Raw genomic sequence first — 22,420 nt, forward strand, 5'->3', positions numbered from 1 at the left:
CATTCACAATTTTTATAACGATGCCATTTGATGTCAAGCAGCTTACTTGGTTCTAGTATGGGGATGGGGACATCCTGTGCCTGCGATGCTGTTGAGATTTGACAGCACAATGTATTTACACTGAAAGAAATGAAACGAGAGATGGAGAGGAAAACTAACGAGAGTTCTGATTTGGAAGTTGTATAGGTCAAAGAGGATACACTGCTCCTGTAATGAAATCAGTAATGATGTTTCCTCTCCCGCTTGATTTATATGCCACCCTTTAAAAATATATTGCTGTACACGCACGTATACAGTTCGTGTGGTTGACTGCGTGATGATGTGAAGGGTGCATTCAAACAACAAATTACACCTGCCGCATGCACACAGCACTCTTGATGCAAGCACCAATCTTAGGGTCGTTTGGGTAAAGAGCTTCCCCACTGCTCTGATTCGTGCCCGGAATCGGAAGGTCTGATCCTCAACATTCACCAACGGCTGGCCCCATTCACTCTGGCCTCTTAACTCACACAGCTAGTTTGTCTTATGCTTTTTTTGCAGTCAGCCAACTTTGCACCGTTGTTTTACAATATTTCCGATTTTCCATTTCAGATCTAATATTCGGCCTGAGAATGCCACATTTAACTCTCACCACTTCAGGATGCACACTTTTGAGAGGGCCACCAGTTGCAGCTCCTGTCATATGCTTCTCAGGTGAGCTGCCTTTTAACTTCTGATACCTTTTGTGTGCTGGAATAAGTTAGTCAATATTAACTGATATTAACCAGTCAGATCATTAATATGGTGTTTAAAGACCCTCTGAAATCAGTTTTCTATCCTGTTTTATGTGCCTTCACAATCCGACTTTCTTAGACAAAATTTTTTTTGAAAAATATGCAACAAAAAACATTTTGCTCCATTTTTGTCAGAGTGTGTATAAATGTGTATAAATCATCTAAAATGTACTTTTGTCAAACTAAGGTTTAGACTAGCATGTTGGTAGCCTTAAAGTTTAGAAGAAGTCTCTGTTTTCATGCATTATGAATTATTAACAAAAACATCCACAATATGCATTTAGAAAACAGAATTTAGATATTTCATTTCATTCCAACTTTGAAAGGATAGTTCACACAAAAGTCATCATTTACTCACTCTCATGTTGTTCCAAGACTTGGATTAAATGTAAGATTCAGTACATTGCAGATTACCTTTACAATATCTTAATACAGTTTTTTTTTTAAATCGTCAAAGTTTTGTTTACATGAACTTTCAGTGGAGGTGCAGAAATCTCCTAGGTGTTATTAAAATCTTAATTTGTGTTTTGAAGTTGAACAATTGTTTTATAAATTTGGAACAATGCGAGGGTACAAAGATCTGCAAAGATGTCAGAATTATAATTTTTGAGTGAGCTATCCCTTTAAAGCTGCAGTAGGGAACTTTTGACGCTCTAGCGGTTTAATAAACAGAACTGCTTGCGTCTTGCGGAAGAACATCGTAGCCGGAACTACTTCTCTCTGTTTATGTCTATGAAGAATCACAAAGGTACTGGGTTACTCCGCCGCGGTACCCCCGAAGCAATCTAAAATAGTCCGAATATAAACACTTATTATAGGTGTACCCTAGTGATTCAGGACAAGCTAAAAACACGGTTTGGAAAATGGATTCATAATGTACTCCCTTATTATATACATTTTTCTACATTTTGAACACAAACAAAGTTACGGACCGCAGCTCTGATTGGTTGTTTTTTACCGGGAGCGCATGACTTTCTGCAAATGGCAATAGGACCACTGGGAGGAGCCAGAGGAGCTTGATTTTTTCACAGATTATCTGTCTCATATTCTACTGTCAGGACATAATGACAGGTTTAACAAATATGTAAAAAATAAATATTTACAAAAGTTCCCTACTGCAGCTTTAAAGCTACTGTAAGTGGCTAAAACTGAAAACCACAACACTTTCACGACGTCTGTAATAGCTACCTATGCATGCAAATGAATGAAGCCAGCATTGACTCCATGACCCCAATCCATGATCCTTCTGCTCTTCAGGGGAATTTTTAACCAAGGCTACCTTTGTTCTACATGTGGAAATGGGGCTCATAAGGGTTGTCTTGGAAAACTAGGAGTCTGTGGAAGGGCAGGTAATGGTCAATAAAGAGTCTCAGCATGAACCAAGTTGGCATTTCATGTTTCACTGTTCAAAGAATTATATGTATTCCTGGAATTTACAACCAGATTATTTCAGATTATTTTTCATGTCAGATTCATGGCTTTTCAGACATATCATACATGTTTCAATGCACTTGCATTTTTTCCCCCCAAATTATATATATATATATATATATATATACATATATATATATATATATATATATATATATATATATATATATATATATATATATATACACTCACTGATCACTTTATTAGGTACACCTTGCTAGTACCAGGTTGGACCCCTTTTTGCCTTCAGAACTGCTTTAATTCTTTGTGGCATAGATTGGACAAGGTGTTGGAAACATTCCTCAGAGATTTTGGTCCATATTGACATGACAGCATCATGGAGTTGCTGCAGATTTGTCGGCTGCACATCCATGATGTGAATCTTCCACCACATCCCAAAGCTGCTCTACTGGATTGAGATCTGGTGACTGTGGAGGCCATTTTAGTACAGTGAACTCATTGTCATGTTCAAGGAACCAGTCTGAGATGATTTGAGCTTTGTTACTTGGTGCATTATCCTGCTGGAATAGCCATCAGAAGATGGGTACACTGTAGTCATAAAGGGATGGACATGGTCAGCAACAATACTCAGGAAGGCCGTGGCATTTAAACAATACTCAATTGGTACTAAGGGGCCCAAAGTGTGCCAAGGAAAAATCCCCCAAACCATTACAACACCACCACCAGCCTGAACCGTTGAGACAAGCCAGTCTGGCACCAACAACCATTCCTCGTTCAAAGTCACTTAAATCCCCTTTCTTCCCCATTCTGATGCTCGGTTTGAACTTCAGCAAGTTGTCTTCACCACATCTAGATGCCTAAATGCATTGAGTTGCTGCCATGTGATTGGCTGATTAGCAATTTGTGTTACCAAGCAACTGAACATGTGTACCTAATAAAGTGGCCGTTGAATGTGTATATATATAAAATCTTAAACTTAATATACAAAACAAAAAATGCAAAGCAACAACAACAAAAATAGCATAGTAAATAAATAAAAATTAAATAATAAAGAGTGTAAATTGTGTGCTCTGTACGAATATTCCCTTATTGTGGCTCTTTAGATAAAAGGCAACTAATTCAACTGTATTTACTTGCTGGAGAGGTCTATAATATTAATAATGCCACAGAATTGTACATGTACAGCCTTTTTTGCTAACTTTACATATTTTCTTTTACTCTCATAATTTCAGGTGCTGCTGTTCAAAAAGCACAGGTGAATCCACAGACAAGTTCAAGTTTACAAAATCTAAATACTTTTTCCTTACAGTACACTTCAAAAATATTGAATGCTATTTCCAGACAGTAATGTAAAATTATCTTTATTTACCGATACTTGGAAGAATCCATTTAGGATGATTATTTTATAATGCTGTCCGAAGTATGATTTATTTTCATTTAAATTTCTGTTCATTTTACTAACAGAATGCAGTCTTGAATTAGAATAACAGAATTGTTATCAGTGTGTACATTCATTTTGACAAATATTTTACCAGTGTTGCAAGAGAAAACAGATAATAATAGCTGAGTGTGTTGATATTGCAGATAATCTGTTAATGATATTCTCTCCCTTCTCTTATTTCACAGAGAAAGACAACACCTAGGAAAGAAGACGACCCAGGTAGGCATCTTTCTCTTCAGCAGGCTTCTGCATCTAGACTGTGAAGTTCTCAAGACAGGTGTAAAACTCTCATATATATTGTATTTTAAACATTTATTGTGTTATACATGGTCTTTTGCTCCCCATCATTAGCCTTATTGTTGTTTATATGAGGAGGTTCATTCAAGTGGCAATTGCCGGGAGCTCAGAGAGTAATTCTTTGAATTCTGATCCATGTGGCCGTCCCAAATGATAACAACAAACTGTGTATCATTAGAATGATGATTAGGTTGAGGATTATATCCATAATCATGCAATAATATTTGGGTAGTTAAGATACTTCTGTGCAGTGCAACATACTCCATCTAAGACTACTTTAAACAGCAATTATTATTCACTCGCTTTTATGACCTCAAATTAATACAGCATTTGTACTACTTTCAAATTAATTTGTCACACTATAGTACTATTTAATAGGAACTAAAGAAGGCCAAAAATGGTGAGGAACTTAAAGAAATAGATTTATCTCAATTTTAAACTATAGTGTTGAAAAAAAAAAAACCATTAAGAATTTTCCATTGAACTGCATCATATAATATTCTGTGTATTACAAGTCATAATGATTCTCAGAACCATGTCACAAACCATATGATACTGTATATGCACATCCAAAAATAAAATGAGCAATCAGCTCAAAACAGTATGTTTCTGGTAAGAAAACAATTAAAGTAGTTTCATAGTAAAGTTAGATGGCAACTGTGTGCCAGCTTGTTATGTGTTTTGTCATTCTCAGAAAAATAACTTTTAACAGTCAGGAGAGTTTCTCGTTTTCCTTCAGAAACACTGCCACATCAATTTATTTTCAGAATAGTGAAACTTCATGCTCAGCTTAAACAAGTGCTGATTTTCAAAATTGCTGCTGTTCGGTTTTGCTCTTCTGGGACTAAATAACAATCCTGAAGTGCTGAAGAGACTTTCACATGCTGTCGAGATTGGATGGGGTGTCTTCATGTTGATGGCAAGAAGTGGTCAAAAACAATATATTATAGGAACAGCACAGAATTACTTTGCTTATTTTATTGCTGTAAGATATGAATGATTAATTCCTAATTTAACAGAGTATTTTGACTAACGTGTTGGTTTTAAATAAGTTCAAGTGTGCTGCCAGCTGAAGTGATAGAAGCTCACATTTGAAGCCATTTTATTATCTTCATTACTTACACAGTTATTTCTAATGTTTCGAAAAAAAAAAATGTTAATTGGAGCATTCTCTCCTACAACATTGTACTTGTCTTCCACAGATCTGCTTTGAGACTGTACTGTACTGTTATGATTTAAGAATTTTGTCACAAATTTGATGCTCCTGGTGAACAACACATAATACACCTGGGATGTCAAATATGTGTGATCCTTTTAGTTAGCTTCAGGCAAGGGCTGCTGAGCACCAGGCAAAGCTGCCAGAGTAAATTAATCTTGCTGTAATGGCAGGAAAACTCCTGCTCTGTGCTGTCCGACAGTCAGTAGTGGTCATATTACACTGTTATTGCCACTATTGTACCATATTATGGTTCACATAAGGTATGGTCACAAAGGTATGGGATGGAGTGCCCTCTGGTGGTTATCAAGGGCACTCCAGCTAGTGATCGTGACATAGTCCCCTTCTTAAGTAGTGGCTTCCAGATGCTCCTAAACAAGAGAAGACCAGGAGGGAGGTGGAGCAGAGGCGGAACAGTGTAAGTGATGGAGGGCCAGGACTATGGACAGGAAGAGAAACTGCAGCTGGCAGAGCAAGAAGCCATAGGGTGGAGCTGAAGACCACCAGGGCAGAGCAGTCGGAGCCAAAGACCACCATGGCAGAACAGGCAGAGCTGAAGACCACCAGAGCAGAGCAGACGGGACCGAAGGTCACCACGGTAGAGAAGATTACCTCCACAGCAGAGCAGACGGGACTGAAGATCCCCACGTTGGAGAAGATGACCTCCATAGCAGAGCAGATTGGACCAAAGATCCCCACGGTGGAGCAGATGACCACCAGGGTGGAGCTGATGAAGCTGAGGGCCACTTCAGCAGAGCTGATGGCGCAGGGGAACACCAAGATGGCTCAGGCAGAACTGGAACCCACCACAAGAGGATATGATGGCCATCAAGGGGGAGCAGATGGAACTGCAATAGCGAGCACAAAGAGGTTAGAAACGACCCCTGTGGCTGTACATGACATTCAGAAACAGGGCCGTGGGAAGTAATTTTGAACAGGGGGTGCTGTGAATTATTTTTTTTTTTTTGACAAAAACCCTATGAGCCTATAGCCCTATTTAAAATACATTTTAAAAATAAAAACATTGAGATTTACTACTTTATTGTCATATACACTTCAGTGCACAGCCAGCCAGGGTCTGAAACACACAGACATCAGTTCTCAGATATGTGCAATGCGCTATTAATCTGAAGCAGAAGCAGAATCAGAAATAATAGTTTAATAATCGAAAGAAAACAAAATAATTACTTTCATTACAATTTCAGATAGCCTATACATACATGCAACTTATTTAGATACAACAAATAATATTACAACAGTTGGTCAGCTGGCTTGAGTCACTGCACGTTTATGTCACACGCAACTCTATTAACTCCAAAATATTTTTACGCACACCACAAGGAAATAATCTCTGACTATTTAAGCAATTTGTTTATTGAACAGTTCTCCACATCCATTACGCAAAGAACATACGCACAGTATAAAGCTTTCTGTCTCCATCTCCAACCTTTTTACACAAACCACAAGGAAATAATCTCCGACTATTTAAACGTTATTTAACAGTTCTCCACAACCATAACGCAAAGAACTCACGAACGAAATAATACTCTCCATCTCCATCCCCACCACCTTACAAAAATACTATAGTGTACTACTTACAATTGCTTGGGTAGTCAAAGCTGATCCCACACTTGTTGCCAAAAAAATACATGTTACAAGCGCGGCAGCACCATGCTCTTACCTAAGCTACATGCAGGCAGGGTGCCCTGGTTACAGGTGTCCAAATGTCGAGGTGCGCTCTGGGGTCGTGGAGATAAAGTCTCTCATGTGTGGACGAATGTCCAGGGAGTTCAGAATGTCTGTGTTGGTATGCATCAGCGAAAACTATGCAAATTTAATAGTCAGCTGCTGCCAAAGATGGATGTATTCTGCATGGAACGAGTGGGAAACCTCGTTACTCGGCGACCAAACCTGCCTGCCTGACGTTGACAACGTAACTTCCGAACCTGTGTTGATTAGGCCTCAAAATATGAAATTAAAATCCAAAATATACGTAATAGCGTACGTGTGTCAAAATCATTTTCTAAAATATTCATAAGGAATTTATAAATTGTGCAAAATATTTTAATAGGCCTGCATTTTTTTTTAAATCACCCTCTCGTCACTAGAGTGTGCTGCAGCACCGCCAGCACCCCCACTTCCCGCGGCCATGTTCGGAAAGTTCAGGAATGATTTTCATGGTTTTATCAGGACAGAATAAGAGTTCAAAGATGGCCACCATGGCCGTTACCGGAGAGGCTGAGAGCTCAGAGATGGTCTCCATAGCCAAGACAGGACAGGCATAGAGTTCAGGGACAGCCTCCCTGGCCTGCCCATGCTCAAGGGTGACCTCTGTGGTTGAGGCAGAAAAGGCAGGGAATTCACAGGCTGACACCAACACAGGACTGAGCTCTTCATGGACTGGAGCGGGCTCTGGAGTGGATTCATGGACTGAAGTGGACAACACTTCACAAGTGTGTATAACCCAGACACACAAAATGGTGACCACAATTTACCGGAAGGGCAGCAAAGTAAAGCTGAACCTCCGAGGTTGCCGGACTTGAGAGTGCTGAGAGCACTTGGATGCCTGCCACCTGACTTCAGTGGTGGGTCTGCCACACTGGACATCAATCTTGTTTGCTATCCTGAATCCGGTCCGTGCTGTTCCTCCCAATCGCCACCAGAGGTCTTGATCACCCTTTCCTTACTGGACTCTATCTCCCATAATTCTCTCTGCCTAGGAACTGATTATGGATTACCTCAGTGGGACTATTTAAATTGCACACACACACACACAAACACAGGGTTATATACTGTTTGCTCTGTTTCATGATTTTTGTGATTGTTTCGCCTGCCCTGACCATTACCTGTTCTTGGATTACTCTTTTGTCTCACCCTGGATGTTGTTTGCTGTTGTTTGACTCTGCCTGTTCTGACTACTCTCCATTAAAATAAACTCATCCGTGATGGTCCTCGAGGGGCACTCTGTGAATTTTTGGAATACACCGGCAAGCTCCGGCAGCTGTGGAGCTTGGCCCATCTTGGATTCCTAGTCTGGTTATCTCAAGGCCAATACACTCAGCACTCCTGGTCCCAACACCGGAGCCTCTCCACATAATGGCCACCACTACAAAGCCTCTTCACATCATGGATGATACTCGAGATTCTTATCACAACATTGCCACCAGTCATTTTAGTGAAAGTGACATGATTCGTGCTATGCATTTAACCCATCGAACACCTAACCCTAACCCAAGCAAACACACACCCAGAGCAGTGGGCAGCCATTTATGCTGCGGAGCCCTGGGAGCAGTTAGGGGTTTGGTGCCTTGCTCAAGGGCACCTCAGTCATGGTATTGCTGGCCCGAGACTCGAACCCACAACCTTAGGGTTAGTGTCAAACATTCTAACCACTAGGCCACAACTTCCTCACAACAAATACAATTTATCAAATTTAAATAAAATAAATGTACCTGTTACATTATTAAAATTTTTGGGATATGTTTATAAGAAGAGGTCCTGAGCGCTGAATCATTAGAATGATTTTTTGACACTGATGATCAAGTGACACTGAAGACTACTGATGATCATGTGACACTGAAGACTACTGATGATCATGTGACACTGAAGACTACTGATGATCATGTGACACTGAAGACTACTGATGATCATGTGACACTGAAGACTACTGATGATCATGTGACACTGAAGACTACTGATGATCATGTGAGATTGAAGACTAATAAGTAATGCCATTACTAGAGTAATGCCTGCTGAAAATTCTGCTTTGCCATCACATTAATTAATTATATAGATAATAGAAAAAAAGTTAATTTAGATTGTAATAATATTTTACTATAATTATTTATTTTATATATTTTTGATCAAATAAATGCATCCATGGAAATCATAAAATAAAAAATAAAAAATAAAAGTATTACTCCATACTTTTAAATGTTAGTGCATACAGTTTATAGACATACATACACACATACCACTATACTGTATATCACTACCAGAAACATGCCTTGGCTGTCACAAAAGCAGTTCCTGGCTGTAAATGGCCGTATCATTGTAAAAGTCACTATAACTGCCATATTTTGATTAACTATATTAATTATGTTAAAAGGCAAAATGGTCACAAAGCTATTATACAGTAAATGAAAGCAAAGGCAAGAACGTTAGTTTAGTAACAGAGGACCATGCAGTTCAGTCTAGAGGCACATATCCACATAAACCTCTCAAATACATGTAAAATAACAGATTTTATGGTCTACTTTAAGACCCGGGCACCTGGCAGTATTAAAAACAACATATTTATAGACTGGATACTAGATGGAGCTGTTTTATGCTAGAAGAAACCCCCAGCCTCAGTCTAATGCTTCAGGGGGACATTATGTTGTTCCCCAGCTTTATTAACCATCGTATACTTAGGCTAGAGCAAGAAACCTCAGATGATCTCTTTCTCTCTGTCGTTGGTTTGTGTCACTACCTCTGATTAAGTGGATGGGGTTGTGGAAACAACAATTGCTGCTGTGCATCACTTAATTTGTCCTATGTGAAAGAGAAAAGTGGACATTTTCTTTGGCTTGGAAGGGACACCCATTGGGCTCCAGCACAATGCTATAGTGAAGCAAAAACAATGGTTCTAATGCTTGATGTGAAATTATTTTTTATAAACTTTGTAAAAGGCCACTAAGAATAGTTATATTAAATGTATCATAAGTGTATGGGGTAAAACTTTCCTTAATTGCTGGTTTGAGAGTTATTTTTCTGGCTTTATTTATTTATTTTTTTCACTGGGAATTAATATCTGACTGTAAAAATTGGCTGTCAAGTACCAAAATGGAGGAAAAAAAAGTAGTAGCAAAAAAATGGAGCAAAAGTAGTTCAAATATAAGAGGGTTGGTGATGTCAGGAAAAAAAAAAAAATTATTTAGAAATAAAGTAGGTCAAAAATCTTTTATTTGGAATTATTTGTTCAAATGTGACATACAGAATTAGACCTGGAACATGTTTTAGGAATAGTGCAAGTTTTGATTTTATGTCGCATTTCGTTTTTACAGGTTTGCCAAAAATGGTGGTAATCAGAGACTATTTTGGGGTTCCCAGTCCTCTGGGCGGACTGCCGCTGAATGCTCAGATTGGTGATGTCATAGAGGTCACCTGTGCCGATCCTCACTGCTCCTGGTGGCAGGTCAGATGAAGTACTATTTAAATACCAAATAGCGGAATTGTTTTTTGTGGAGTCATGGGACCCTGAAGCTTGATGCCAAAATCACAACATATAGCAAAGCAAATAAGGCACACATAACCTTTTCCACAGATAAATCTTGTGACATTTCAACAAAAAGATAAATGCAATAACCATTATTTCCATAACCAATGGACTGTCAGGCTATTTAAGTTAATTATAAAATTTTATTTAAAGTAATTATATATATATATATATATATATATATATATATATATATATATATATATACAGTATTGTTCAAAATAATAGCAGTACAATGTGACTAACCAGAATAATCAAGGTTTTTAGTATATTTTTTATTGCTACGTGGCAAACAAGTTACCAGTAGGTTCAGTAGATTGTCAGAAAACAAACAAGACCCAGCATTCATGATATGCACGCTCTTAAGGCTGTGCAATTGGGCAATTAGTTGAAAGGGGTGTGTTCAAAAAAATAGCAGTGTCTACCTTTGACTGTACAAACTCAAAACTATTTTGTACAAACATTTTTTTTTTCTGGGATTTAGCAATCCTGTGAATCACTAAACTAATATTTAGTTGTATGACCACAGTTTTTTAAAACTGCTTGACATCTGTGTGGCATGGAGTCAACCAACTTGTGGCACCTCTCAGCTGTTATTCCACTCCATGATTCTTTAACAACATTCCACAATTCATTCACATTTCTTGGTTTTGCTTCAGAAACAGCATTTTTGATATCACCCCACAAGTTCTCAATTGGATTAAGGTCTGGAGATTGGGCTGGCCACTCCATAACATTAATTTTGTTGGTTTGGAACCAAGACTTTGCCCGTTTACTAGTGTGTTTTGGGTCATTGTCTTGTTGAAACAACCATTTCAAGGGCATGTCCTCTTCAGCATAGGGCAACATGACCTCTTCAAGTATTTTAACATATGCAAACTGATCCATGATCCCTGGTATGCGATAAATAGGCCCAACACCATAGTAGGAGAAACATGCCCATATCATGATGCTTGCACCTCCATGCTTCACTGTCTTCACTGTGTACTGTGGCTTGAATTCAGAGTTTGGGGGTCGTCTCACAAACTGGCTGTGGCCCTTGGACCCAAAAAGAACAATTTTACTCTCATCAGTCCACAAAATGTTCCTCCATTTCTCTTTAGGCCAGTTGATGTGTTCTTTGGCAAATTGTAACCTCTTCTGCACATGCCTTTTTTTTAACAGAGGGACTTTGCGGGGGATTCTTGAAAATAGATTAGCTTCACACAGACGTCTTCTAACTGTCACAGTACTTACAGGTAACTCCAGACTGTCTTTGATCATCCTGGAGGTGATCATTGGCTGAGCCTTTGCCATTCTGGTTATTCTTCTATCCGTTTTGATGGTTGTCTTCCGTTTTCTTCCACGTCTCTCTGGTTTTGCTCTCCATTTTAAGGCATTGGAGATCATTTTAGCTGAACAGCCTATCATTTTTTGCACCTCTTTATAGGTTTTCCCCTCTCTAATCAACTTTTTAATCAAAGTACGCTGTTCTTCTGAACAATGTCTTGAACGACCCATTTTCCTCAGCTTTCAAATGCATGTTCAACAAGTGTTGGCTTCATCCTTAAATAGGGGCCACCTGATTCACACCTGTTTCTTCACAAAATTGATGACCTCAGTGATTGAATGCCACACTGCTATTTTTTTGAACACACCCCTTTCAACTAATTCAACTAATTGCCCAATTGCACAGCCTTAAGAGCGTGCATATCATGAATGCTGGGTCTCATTTGTTTTCTGAGAATCTACTGAACCTACTGGTAACTTGTTTGCCACGTAGCAATAAAAAATATACGAAAAACCTTGATTATTCTGGTTAGTCACATTGTACTGCTATTATTTTGAACAATACTGTATATATATATATATATATATATATATATATATATTTATTTATTTATTTATTTAAATATATATTTATTTATATAGGGGTCAGTAAGAGTTAGTTTGTGTGTGTGTGTGTGTGTAAATTAATTAATTTATTGTACTATATTATATATCCATAGTTGTTGTTGTCTATTAGCCTAGTACAGGGGTGTCAATCTCAGTTTCTGGAGGCTGCAGCGTTTAGGCTGCAGCGTTTGAGTTTAGTTCCAACCCTGCTCCAACACGCAAACCATGTAGTTTTCAAATAAGCCTGAAGGACATGATTAGCTGGATCTGGTGTGTTTAATTAGGGTTGAAGCTAGTCCCTCTAGAAGGTGATTTTGACATCCCTGGTCTACTATAAGAAACAATTTGTCAGAACGATCAGTTATTAATTTGATTAATTATCTAATCAATTTATATTACTCACAATGCTATATGTTTTTAATATTGCAGTGTTTTATTACTATTGAGCAGATATGCTACTGTAAATACAAACACCTGTAATCAACTTACTATACTCTGTACTCAACAATTTGTAATTACAACTTTAATATGTAGCAAAGTTCGTAGTAAAGAAAGAAATAGGCGGGAACCGGCGAACATTTAAAGACTTTAATAAAATAAACAAACACAAAATGAAAGTCCTCAACCTGAGTCTTTCATTCGCGGTGCCATGCGAGGGTATTGGACATCTTTGGTGGATGGCACAATGCTCCTCCGCCTCCTGGCGGATGGCGATGGCTCCTCCTGTCGAGGGCAGTCGGCAGCCTCTCCACTCGTTCCCTGCTCCTCCCCAATCATGGTGGACAGCAGCAGAGTCCAGCCTTCGGTGAACAGCACCGATTTTTGCTCCCTCTTGAACGATAGCCACCCCTCATTGACCCAGGAGCACGACAGCAAGCCCTCCTTCCTACCTCGTCTTCCATTGTTCCAGCACCACCACCTCGGGCAGCCACTGGCCGTCTCTCCATTTCTTCCTGCTGCCCAATCTCCCAAGCAACACTATCAACCTCAGCTGCGAGGGCTCTCTAACAATGTGTCCCTTCTTCCTCCCTGGATTCGGCACCAATGTAACAAACGTTCGTATATTGGGTAGAAGGAGACATTAACTGGTGATCTTTCAAACAAAACTTTAATAACAAAATAAACACACAATAGTGCGACAGCCCCTCATGGACGATTGTCGCGCACAAACAGAACCAAAACACAAATTCCACGGCCTCGCTCCATTCCCACGACTCTCGGCCCAGCCCCATCATAACATAGTACAATATAAAAAAAGTGTAAACTAAATAATAGCTATGTTTCCATCCAAAGATGGCGTTTCCTTCCAGCATTTTTTATGCGATAATCCAAAATGCGCATAAAAATAGGTTGATGGAAATATAGCTAATGAATGAAAACTTTATCCACATTGCTTTCTAATGTGAACTGATACCTAGATGAGCTGTCAGGCATGTTTCTTCTTTGCAGTTTTGTCTCAAGCTTATCGTCCCAGACTGTTCCTGTGTTATTTATTTCTGGCTCGTGCCGGGCTGTTGTGGCTCTTTTTCTTTATGGTGACACTAAAATCTCATCTTCCTCCTGGAGTTGCCCCGATCTGGCTTACACGTCTCAAACAGCTTGGCTGGGAATAGACACTTAGTGAGATTTCCCATGCTTTTTGCTGGGCCATTTCTTTTTACACACCGCTGTAAAAAACAAAAAAAACCCTACAGCTCAAAAATGGATTCCAAGAGATTCACTGAGCCTACAGACTGCGACGGGCAGTTGCTAGATGTATGTGTCAGCTGTGGTTCTCCATGCACTAGGCAGGTCATAGAGGGAAGCGAGAAGCGCTACTGTTGAATGATAATGCACATCACTTTTTTATTTTATCTTGTGTGAAATGACACTTAACTCTTAATAAGGCTACTAAATCTTCAGGGTCCCATGACAACAAAAAATGGAATTACAGAGCACCAAGCATCCATCTCCCATGTTACTGGAAGACTATTATCTCTGTCCCATCGGCAGAACAGTGCAATCGATCACTGTAATTTAATTTGATCCTTTAGGCTGCCAACTGTTTACTTTAATGGGGTAATAAGTTTAATTTTTATCATACGCTTATCTGTGGCTTAACAGATATAAAGGGCTTTCAAGAGCTACGGCAAAACATTATTAAGCCAAATAAATCATGAATACAGTTCCAGTTTTGGGCTGCAATCTAATTTGTGGTAGAGGTGCATTTTTCTGAAATTCATTTCATACTTGTTAAAGATGATCTTAAAGGAAGCCAGGAAAGAAAAATATATATTTTGCAGTATAGTTGTTTGAGAAGAGGCTCATTACACCCTCAGTCAAACCTTCAGCCAAACTCGCAATCAATCTTAGGCTGCTAAATTTTGGCATCTGGTTCCACCGGGTTCACAGTGCATTATAACCTCCCAGCTGTTGTTTCACACTGAGACGGGGGGAATTGACGTTTTTATCCAAAAAATATACAGATAATTCCGCCTGAATTCATGCAAGAAATGAGCCTATTGTAAAACTGGCACCCGGCCTGCGATTTCTCAATACAATCTATTGCACAAGGACATAATACAAAACTCAGGTCTAATGTAATTCATAAATCCAAATATGCTCAGAGCAGCAATATCAAAACAATGGCTTATTGGCGAGTGTCATGATTCACGAGGTTCTGCCGTGGAGGCTGTATGATTATTCAGCATTAGATTATGCTTTCATTCTGATGTGTAACGGAATGTAACCGTGGGTAGGGGCTGAACAGTAATTAACTGTGGCTCTAAATGAGATTCACTGCTTGTTGTGAGCTAATTGTCTTAGATTTATTAATGCAAAGGGGAGGGGAGAACATCGCCTCAATGCAAATATAATGTAATTAACAACCACAAGTCTTGGCAGGGCAAAATCCTGACAACGCAAGAGACCGGCTTCTTTCCAAGTGATGCAGTCAAGCCCTGCCCATGTGTACGTATGTGTATTTGTATGACTTGCTTAATCATTTTAATGCTGTTTTATTTGTATTTGTGTTTACTATATAGAGTCCATCATGGCCAGAAGTTTTGAATAGAAGTCTCAGCAGTGTAGTGTATCTATTCTGCCGAGACCAAATACATTAACGTTGTTATATTCATTACCATGCTTAAATATTGTAAAAGTTGTCATGATAGAAATGTACAGTAGTGTAGTGTACAGTATATTTGTATGACATTGTTTATAATGTTTTTCGTCCACAGGGACCAAGGACAGGCTGCTATTCAGCTCAACCCTGGTAAGTCTCGACACTAAATGTTTAGTCACATTTATTCCAGTATCTACATGACACACAAAATAACCTGCATGACTGCATGTGCTGAGTGTTGTTGTTTTGGTTTTAACCACGTGCATGTTGGCTCATGCGAGCAGGTTCGCTGGGCCCATGGAGAGGCACCACGCCGAGTGTGAGCTCATGGAGAGAGAGAACAGTACCTACCTGGTGCGATACAGGAGCCGGGAGAGCAGAGAGTATGCTATCAGCATCAAGTACGTCTAGCTATTATCCCACTTCATGTATTTGTGCAAGCATGTTTTTATTGCACATAAAACTGCCGTGACGGATGGTCCTTGAGGTCCTTGTGCGAATGTCATTTTGCATGCAAGGCTTAGATTTCTTCATGCATTTCCCTCTGTGCAGCCCAATGCATTATGCATCATGGAATTTGCATACAGTTTAATGTGTAGCATGGATGTGGTCAGTGAGTGATCACACTACATACTCACTATGGGCTTAATTACCTCAGAACATTTAATAGTTTCATGTCTCATCACATGAAAACCAATCACATGGTCTTTGTCAAAATATTTAATTCTCTAAATGTGTTGACTTGGAGTTAGCAAGGTAACAGAATAACCTACTGTACCACTGACCATTAGATCTCCTTCTAATGACTTCTTAGGTCCAGTATTTATAGGAATAGTTCACCCAAAAACAGTGTTGGGTGTAACGCGTTACAAAGTAACGCGTTACTGTAATAATATTACTTTTTTCAGTAACTAGTAGTGTAAGGCATTACTCGTCTGAAAATGGTAATATTATTACAGTTTTCCCAAGCTAGTTACTTGCGTTACATTTGCCAGTAGCACCTTCATCACACACAAGGCACACAACACAGAGAACAGAAGGGAAGGGAAGGGAAGGAGGGCGTGAATGGAACAGTGATTGGTCTGGGTTTGGCACGAGGTATCATTTACCATCACTGATTGGTCGACAGCCGGCAGCAGAGCGGCACGCTCAGACAGATGGGGAAAAATGGAAGCGTCAACAACGGCAAACTCTTTTTCAGAGGAAGGTTCCCAGCAACAGAAAGCTAGTTTCGACGGGTGGAGATTCAGTAATTATTTTGTAGGAGTGCTCCGATCACGATCGGCCGCTCGTTAATGCGCATCTCAGTAAAGCCGGTTCTCTAATCAGCGGTTTATTCCATCAGGTGCGTGAACCATATGTTCATACAACCGTGCCAATAAACGCTGAAAATGAACGTGGATTTGCGCATCTTCTCAGTTAATAACGGCTCTGTGTAGTAACAGCTGCTCTATGTGAAATCACGCACCTGATGGAATTAACCGCTGATTAGAGAACAGGTGTACTGACGAGCAGTAATATAAGTGAGTTGTGTAAACAGTGATTTATGTGACTTCAATTATTTCTTATTAAACTGAAATCGAAAAGTAAAAAGTATTTTTTGGAAAAACCACATCCTGGTGTTAGTCTTCATATGCTGCTGAATAGTGTTAACACGGATATAGAAAAATAAGGAGTGCAAGAGATTGATTCCTAATGTCAGTTTATTTTTAATTAATACTACAGTAGTTCGGTTCCCTTTACATCTTTAACTACCCGTTAATTTATCAATTGAATGGGTGACCTATCCTCATTAATAGAGCAAACATTTGCCCCCCCTGAGAGAATTGGCAGGAGCCGCCACTGATAAAGACCCTAAAGAACACTCCTCCTTTGTATGTTCTCCCTCCATCTGATGCATCTCAGGCAATCATAGAGTAATTAAGAAAAAAAGATGTAACTAGTAATATAACTAGTAATATAACTAGTTACTTTCTCCAGGGAGTAATAAAGTAAAGTAAGGCATTACTATTTTTGAGAGTAATATGTAATATGTAATATATTACTTTTTTGAGTAACTAGCCCCAACACTGCCCAAAAATCTAAATTCTGTCATCATTCACTCACTTAACTTTCTTATTGCTAATCTTATGCATTAACTTTTGTTTGTCAGCACATTCCCAGGAAAACGTCTTTAAGATGACTGACATTTGTTGAAATATTGACAATCTTGGTATTGTTACAATAATTCTCTGCCATCTGCAGATACAACAATGACGTAAAGCACATTAAGATCCTCACCAGGGAGGGCTGTTTCTACATTGCTGAAAGCAGGACGTTCAAGACTGTATTAGTAAGTGGGTTTGAGAGCATTGGTCTTCAACATCATTTGCTTTATTTATCATCACCGTATGAATACATATGTAGGGTGCTATAATTTAATGTCATTAGCGGTGCTTCAAAGACCTGAGCTTTTTTTTTTTTTTTTAATCAAAAACCAGAACATGTGCTGATCTGCATATTTCTGTATTTCATTAGCATAATTAATAATGTGAGTCCTGCTATTAATCAGAGTCATCAATACTACTGCAACCTTGTTACGTTTCTTCTAGATGGTTATAAAATGCTAAAGTTCCCTAATAAAATATAGCCTACTGTGGTAACAGCATGTAATAAGGAAAGCTTTAATGTATACAATAGTACTGAATAATTATTCATTCATATATCATGGAGCTCCAGGGTGTGTCAAAGTGGCATTACCATGGTGCACATCCATACAACAATGTAGGTATGTTTTTGTAAGTGTGAGCATCTATAAGCAATTGTAATTGTTCAACAAGATTAAATAAGGCAGGGTTTCCCCACTGCAGTTGTTGGAAAAGATAATACAACAGCTTATTCAAGTATACCTATAAGTATAAGTTAGTAGTTGTATTGGGAACATGCTCGTTCTTAAGGCTATCTGGTTTCTGTTGGAAATATGCTTGTCTTAAAGCTAGTGGGTTGTTATTTAGAACACGTTGCTTAACCCTCTTGAGTCTAAGGGTATTTTTGGGGCCTGGAGAAGTTTTGTCATGCCCTGATATTTGTGCTTTTTTCAGTTCCTTATACACATCTAAATGGCTAAAGTCTAATCTCACTGTAATCAGCCCAAACTGGGCTATAATAATATGTGAGCAGCATGTATGTACATGATTGAGTTTTTGACAAGAAAAAAAAAGTTATGCGTGGTTAGTGAAAAAACTAAAAATGTTAAATCACTTGAATAAGGCCATAAAACACATACAGAACATTGGTTCCCGGGGCTTTTGAGAACTGGAGCTTGTAGCCTAGAGTTTTTCTTTCTAAATGTGAATATCATCTTGTTTAATCATCAGACTAATTTCCTATTATGTGCATATTAAAATATTAAACATTAATGATATCTGCAATACCTTTATGTTGTTTCTGTTCTGTTTACCCTAGGGGGGTTATCGCTGCTCTTATCCATGCTAGGCTGCATGGATGCACAGGACAGAACCATACCGCCATTCCAAACTATATGCTAATTGTCAATCATCTTTGCTGATAGTAGTCTCATAAAAATGTAAAATTAAATGATCTTTCATTCATGAGGACATTGAGATAATCAACTAATTCAACACAGGTGGAGCACGTTCATATAATAAACTCAATTAGCATGATAGTCAATTTATATACAGCCAACTTACCTCTGTCCCATGACACTTTTTCTGGCACCCCTGCTCATTCCTAACTATTCTTGTCCCAGCTTGGTGATATGGGGAGTTCTCTGGGCTAGGGCTATATTCCGAACTCAGAGCCCTCCCCTCGGACAGCATGCCAAAAGCGCATACTATTCACTCAATCTGATAATAAGTAAGTGCAAACTTGTGAAAACAAATAAAAAGAATCAAAATGAAGCACTTACTAAAAAGATTATATATTTTGTTTGTTTTCCTACATGTGATTTTAGCCTCAGGCAACTAAAAAGAGAACCGTGAATATGTGAATGTGTTGTTAAACAATTGAAATATAAACTTAAAATTACAGGGGGGTACTTTAAGTGGATATTTTAGGTCAAAGAATTTCAGTTGGCAAAACATTTTGGGAATCCCTGGAATAAGCTTTTAAACTTGTAATTTTTTTTTCTGTCCAGGGACTGGTTGAGTATTACAAACAGCACTCTCTGAAAGAGGGTTTCCGTACTCTGGACACCACTCTACAGATGCCCTATAAGGAGCCTGGCAGTGGATTCAGACCTGCTGGTGAGTATCATACACCTTGGTTAGATTCACTCTTAGGCCTTATGACTTTTAGCAAAAATCGGATTTTTTTTTGCATATATCTAGATATTATCCAGATGTGATTTGGAAAGTCTGAACAGCAAAAATCTGATTTCTTTCAAATTTTATTCAAACCACGTATGTAGATGGTTTGAAGTGCAATTCCAATCAGATTTCAAATGTATTTAGCATCACTTTAATGTAACACACAGCAATAACATCAAAACTGTTGACCGACATGCTTGAAGTATTTATACTGTATTCAAACAATGCCAAAGTCGGCTGTGACCACAGCAAGGAACATAAAAATATATAAAAGTCTCCTCCATTCCTGAGTTTTTCTTGTATGACAGAGGAGTTCTGCACCATGACTCGACTGCGGATCGAAATGATGCACCTCTGTTTTTCTTGCATCTGTTGAAAGCCTCATCAAAAAGTGTCTGCGTCGGTACCAAAGCAACTCATGCAGATAAGTTGGCGTTGTCTGGACACGCAAATTGGATTTGATCACTTGCAATTAATAATGCGCACAGTCAGCCAGAAAAGATCTGATTTAAAAAAAAAATGGATCTGCCTGCAGTCTTGGGGTACTTGGACTCGGTACTTGAAATTTGAGTTCAGAAGAATCCATGTCATGTAACAACATAAAATAAAGATAAAAAGACATTAATAAACATTTCCCACTCAAACTCAAAAGTAAAAGTAAAAACATTGAGATACAGTACAGGTGCAAATACAAGTACAGATGCTTAACTACTGCCACTGATATGATGTGATGCATTTCTGTATGCACTGCTGTAATTTATATCTAAACATAAAGAGAAAAATGTTCCCCCTTTAGAATGTGAGTTTATAGCAAATCTCATTTGAGTTACAGCCAGTTGCGCAGTAGGGCACACACTAGTGCATCCAGGAGCAGGAATGTCTACTAGCGGCCAGCAGTACAATAACCTTGTCGACCTTCAGTGATTAAAATCACCGTCAGTGTGAACGGTTCTTCAGACAGGTCCTCTTTAAATGCCAGGAGGCATATCTTGCTCTCAAGATGTGTTTTAGCTGGTGACTTGCTTACGCTTCCTGACACATCTCAGACTCTTTTGATTAAATAGAAAGGTTGGATGTAACGTAGAGTTAGCTTATGCATATGTTGCTTTCACAGTGTATAAAGTATTTGTTTACTTCAGCTCCCATTGCACAAGATGACTCCTCAAAGAGACAGACAGAAGCGGGTCATACGCACTAGGCACCTAGTATGTATATAGCATGTATATAGTACCTAGTGTGCTCAAGTAGCACCGGCATTTTCTCTGACATGACATGAAAGTTTCCTTTAAGTTACAGGAAAAAGCCATGATGGATGCTAAGCTCCCCCTCACCTGTGACTTCTCTCACGCAGCTAAGAGAAAAACAGTCCCTACACTGAGAAATAAAAGAGCAACTAGTAGAGACACAAAGTCAGCTTTACTGAACAGAGAGCGATGTATCACGTAGAAAAAGGCTTCGAGAATGTGTGCGACTCAGTCGATAGAAAGACCGGGATAGTGGGGATTGTGGATTGGGGATTTTGCTGTTCTCTTGATCCTTTTTTCTTCAGCTTCCTCGGCTTGTTAGAGGTTTTTATGTTCGACTGCCACTCTCAGTGATGCATCCCTTCACAAACCTCGGCAGAAAACCCGGGTCCTCGATGCATCCTGGGACAGCGCTCTCTGTGATGTTCCCCCAAACCAAAACACACACAAATACGGCGACAGATCTTTCGGCGTGTGGGTGCTGACACGTCTGCAGTCGTCGAGTGTTTGGTAAACACGTTGAACACAAAGGGAGATATCAGGGTTGCGTTTGATAAGCTAATGCGAGGAATGTTATTTACTAGACAGATATCGCATCGGTTTAAATCCTGAGTATAGATATGGAAAGTGTGATTGGCTGCATGATTTCTGCAGGTGATTTCTGAGTGACAGTGTCACTGGTAAAAGTGGGTGGCTCATCGCCTACTGCTTTGTTATCCCCAAAGGAGATGCAAAGCAGGCAGGGAAACATATTGTGGATTTGACGTTTGCTAGTTTACACGTTAGAGAGTCCTGGATGATCAGATGGGTGTTCAGATGGTAACAGGACTCGTGCTCTGTATGAACACTTTCACAGCTGCGTCAGTGACAGGGCCAGGAGCACACACTCGCGTGTTCTTGCCAAAAGCTAGGAGAACAACTAGAGGAAATGTACAAAAAAAAAAATCTTGACACTTATAGGTGTTAAGTTAACCTTATCGCAGCTGCGTCTGCCCAAATAATGTAGTACAGTATGTGGTTCATTAAAGTAGTCCAAATGTTATTCAATCTTTTATTCACCTTCATGTCATTCTGAACTTGCATGACTTTCTTTCTTCTGTGGAACATGAAAGAAGATATTTTGAGGAATGTGTTTTTGTCCATATGAGTCAATGGAGTCCAAAATAGGGCTGTGCAATAAATGGATATCCGTATTAATCTGGAAAAATAAATCCATGGTAATGATAATAAACTTTAATCTCACAATGATTATTTGTTATTATTATTATTTTCAGAAATATCATACAACCAATATATTTTTGTGCATATTTTAATTTATTCCATATAGTAAGTTGTTTACTGAAAGTTGGCAAAAGTTGTTTACATTTAAGTAAAAAAAAAAAACGTAAAAAATTAAAATTTAGTAAGATGCATTAACTTGATCAAATTTCAGTAAATGTATTTATAGCAATGCAAAAGATTCTTACTTCAAATAAATGCTGTTCTTTTATGAATAATAAAAAAGAATCATGAAAA

The 22,420-nt window shown here is 38.8% G+C and overlaps 1 protein-coding gene across 3 annotated transcripts in view; it reads left to right on the forward strand.

The window, feature by feature from the left end:
* Positions 1 to 22,420, forward strand: part of LOC128027129 (guanine nucleotide exchange factor VAV3) — a 46,461-nt gene that overhangs the window by 18,477 nt on the left and 5,564 nt on the right. For all 3 annotated transcript variants that reach the window (XM_052614445.1, XM_052614441.1, XM_052614436.1), the window contains exons 16-25: positions 592 to 693; positions 2,031 to 2,122; positions 3,398 to 3,420; positions 3,792 to 3,825; positions 10,165 to 10,295; positions 15,135 to 15,200; positions 15,470 to 15,504; positions 15,639 to 15,755; positions 17,599 to 17,686; positions 19,490 to 19,598. In XM_052614445.1, the coding sequence (XP_052470405.1) occupies positions 592 to 693; positions 2,031 to 2,122; positions 3,398 to 3,420; positions 3,792 to 3,825; positions 10,165 to 10,295; positions 15,135 to 15,200; positions 15,470 to 15,504; positions 15,639 to 15,755; positions 17,599 to 17,686; positions 19,490 to 19,598 (797 nt within the window). The remainder of the gene's footprint in view (positions 1 to 591; positions 694 to 2,030; positions 2,123 to 3,397; positions 3,421 to 3,791; positions 3,826 to 10,164; positions 10,296 to 15,134; positions 15,201 to 15,469; positions 15,505 to 15,638; positions 15,756 to 17,598; positions 17,687 to 19,489; positions 19,599 to 22,420) is intronic.

This window comes from Carassius gibelio, chromosome A2, assembly GCF_023724105.1.
Source record: "Carassius gibelio isolate Cgi1373 ecotype wild population from Czech Republic chromosome A2, carGib1.2-hapl.c, whole genome shotgun sequence".
In the NCBI taxonomy this organism is placed as follows: domain Eukaryota; kingdom Metazoa; phylum Chordata; class Actinopteri; order Cypriniformes; family Cyprinidae; genus Carassius; species Carassius gibelio.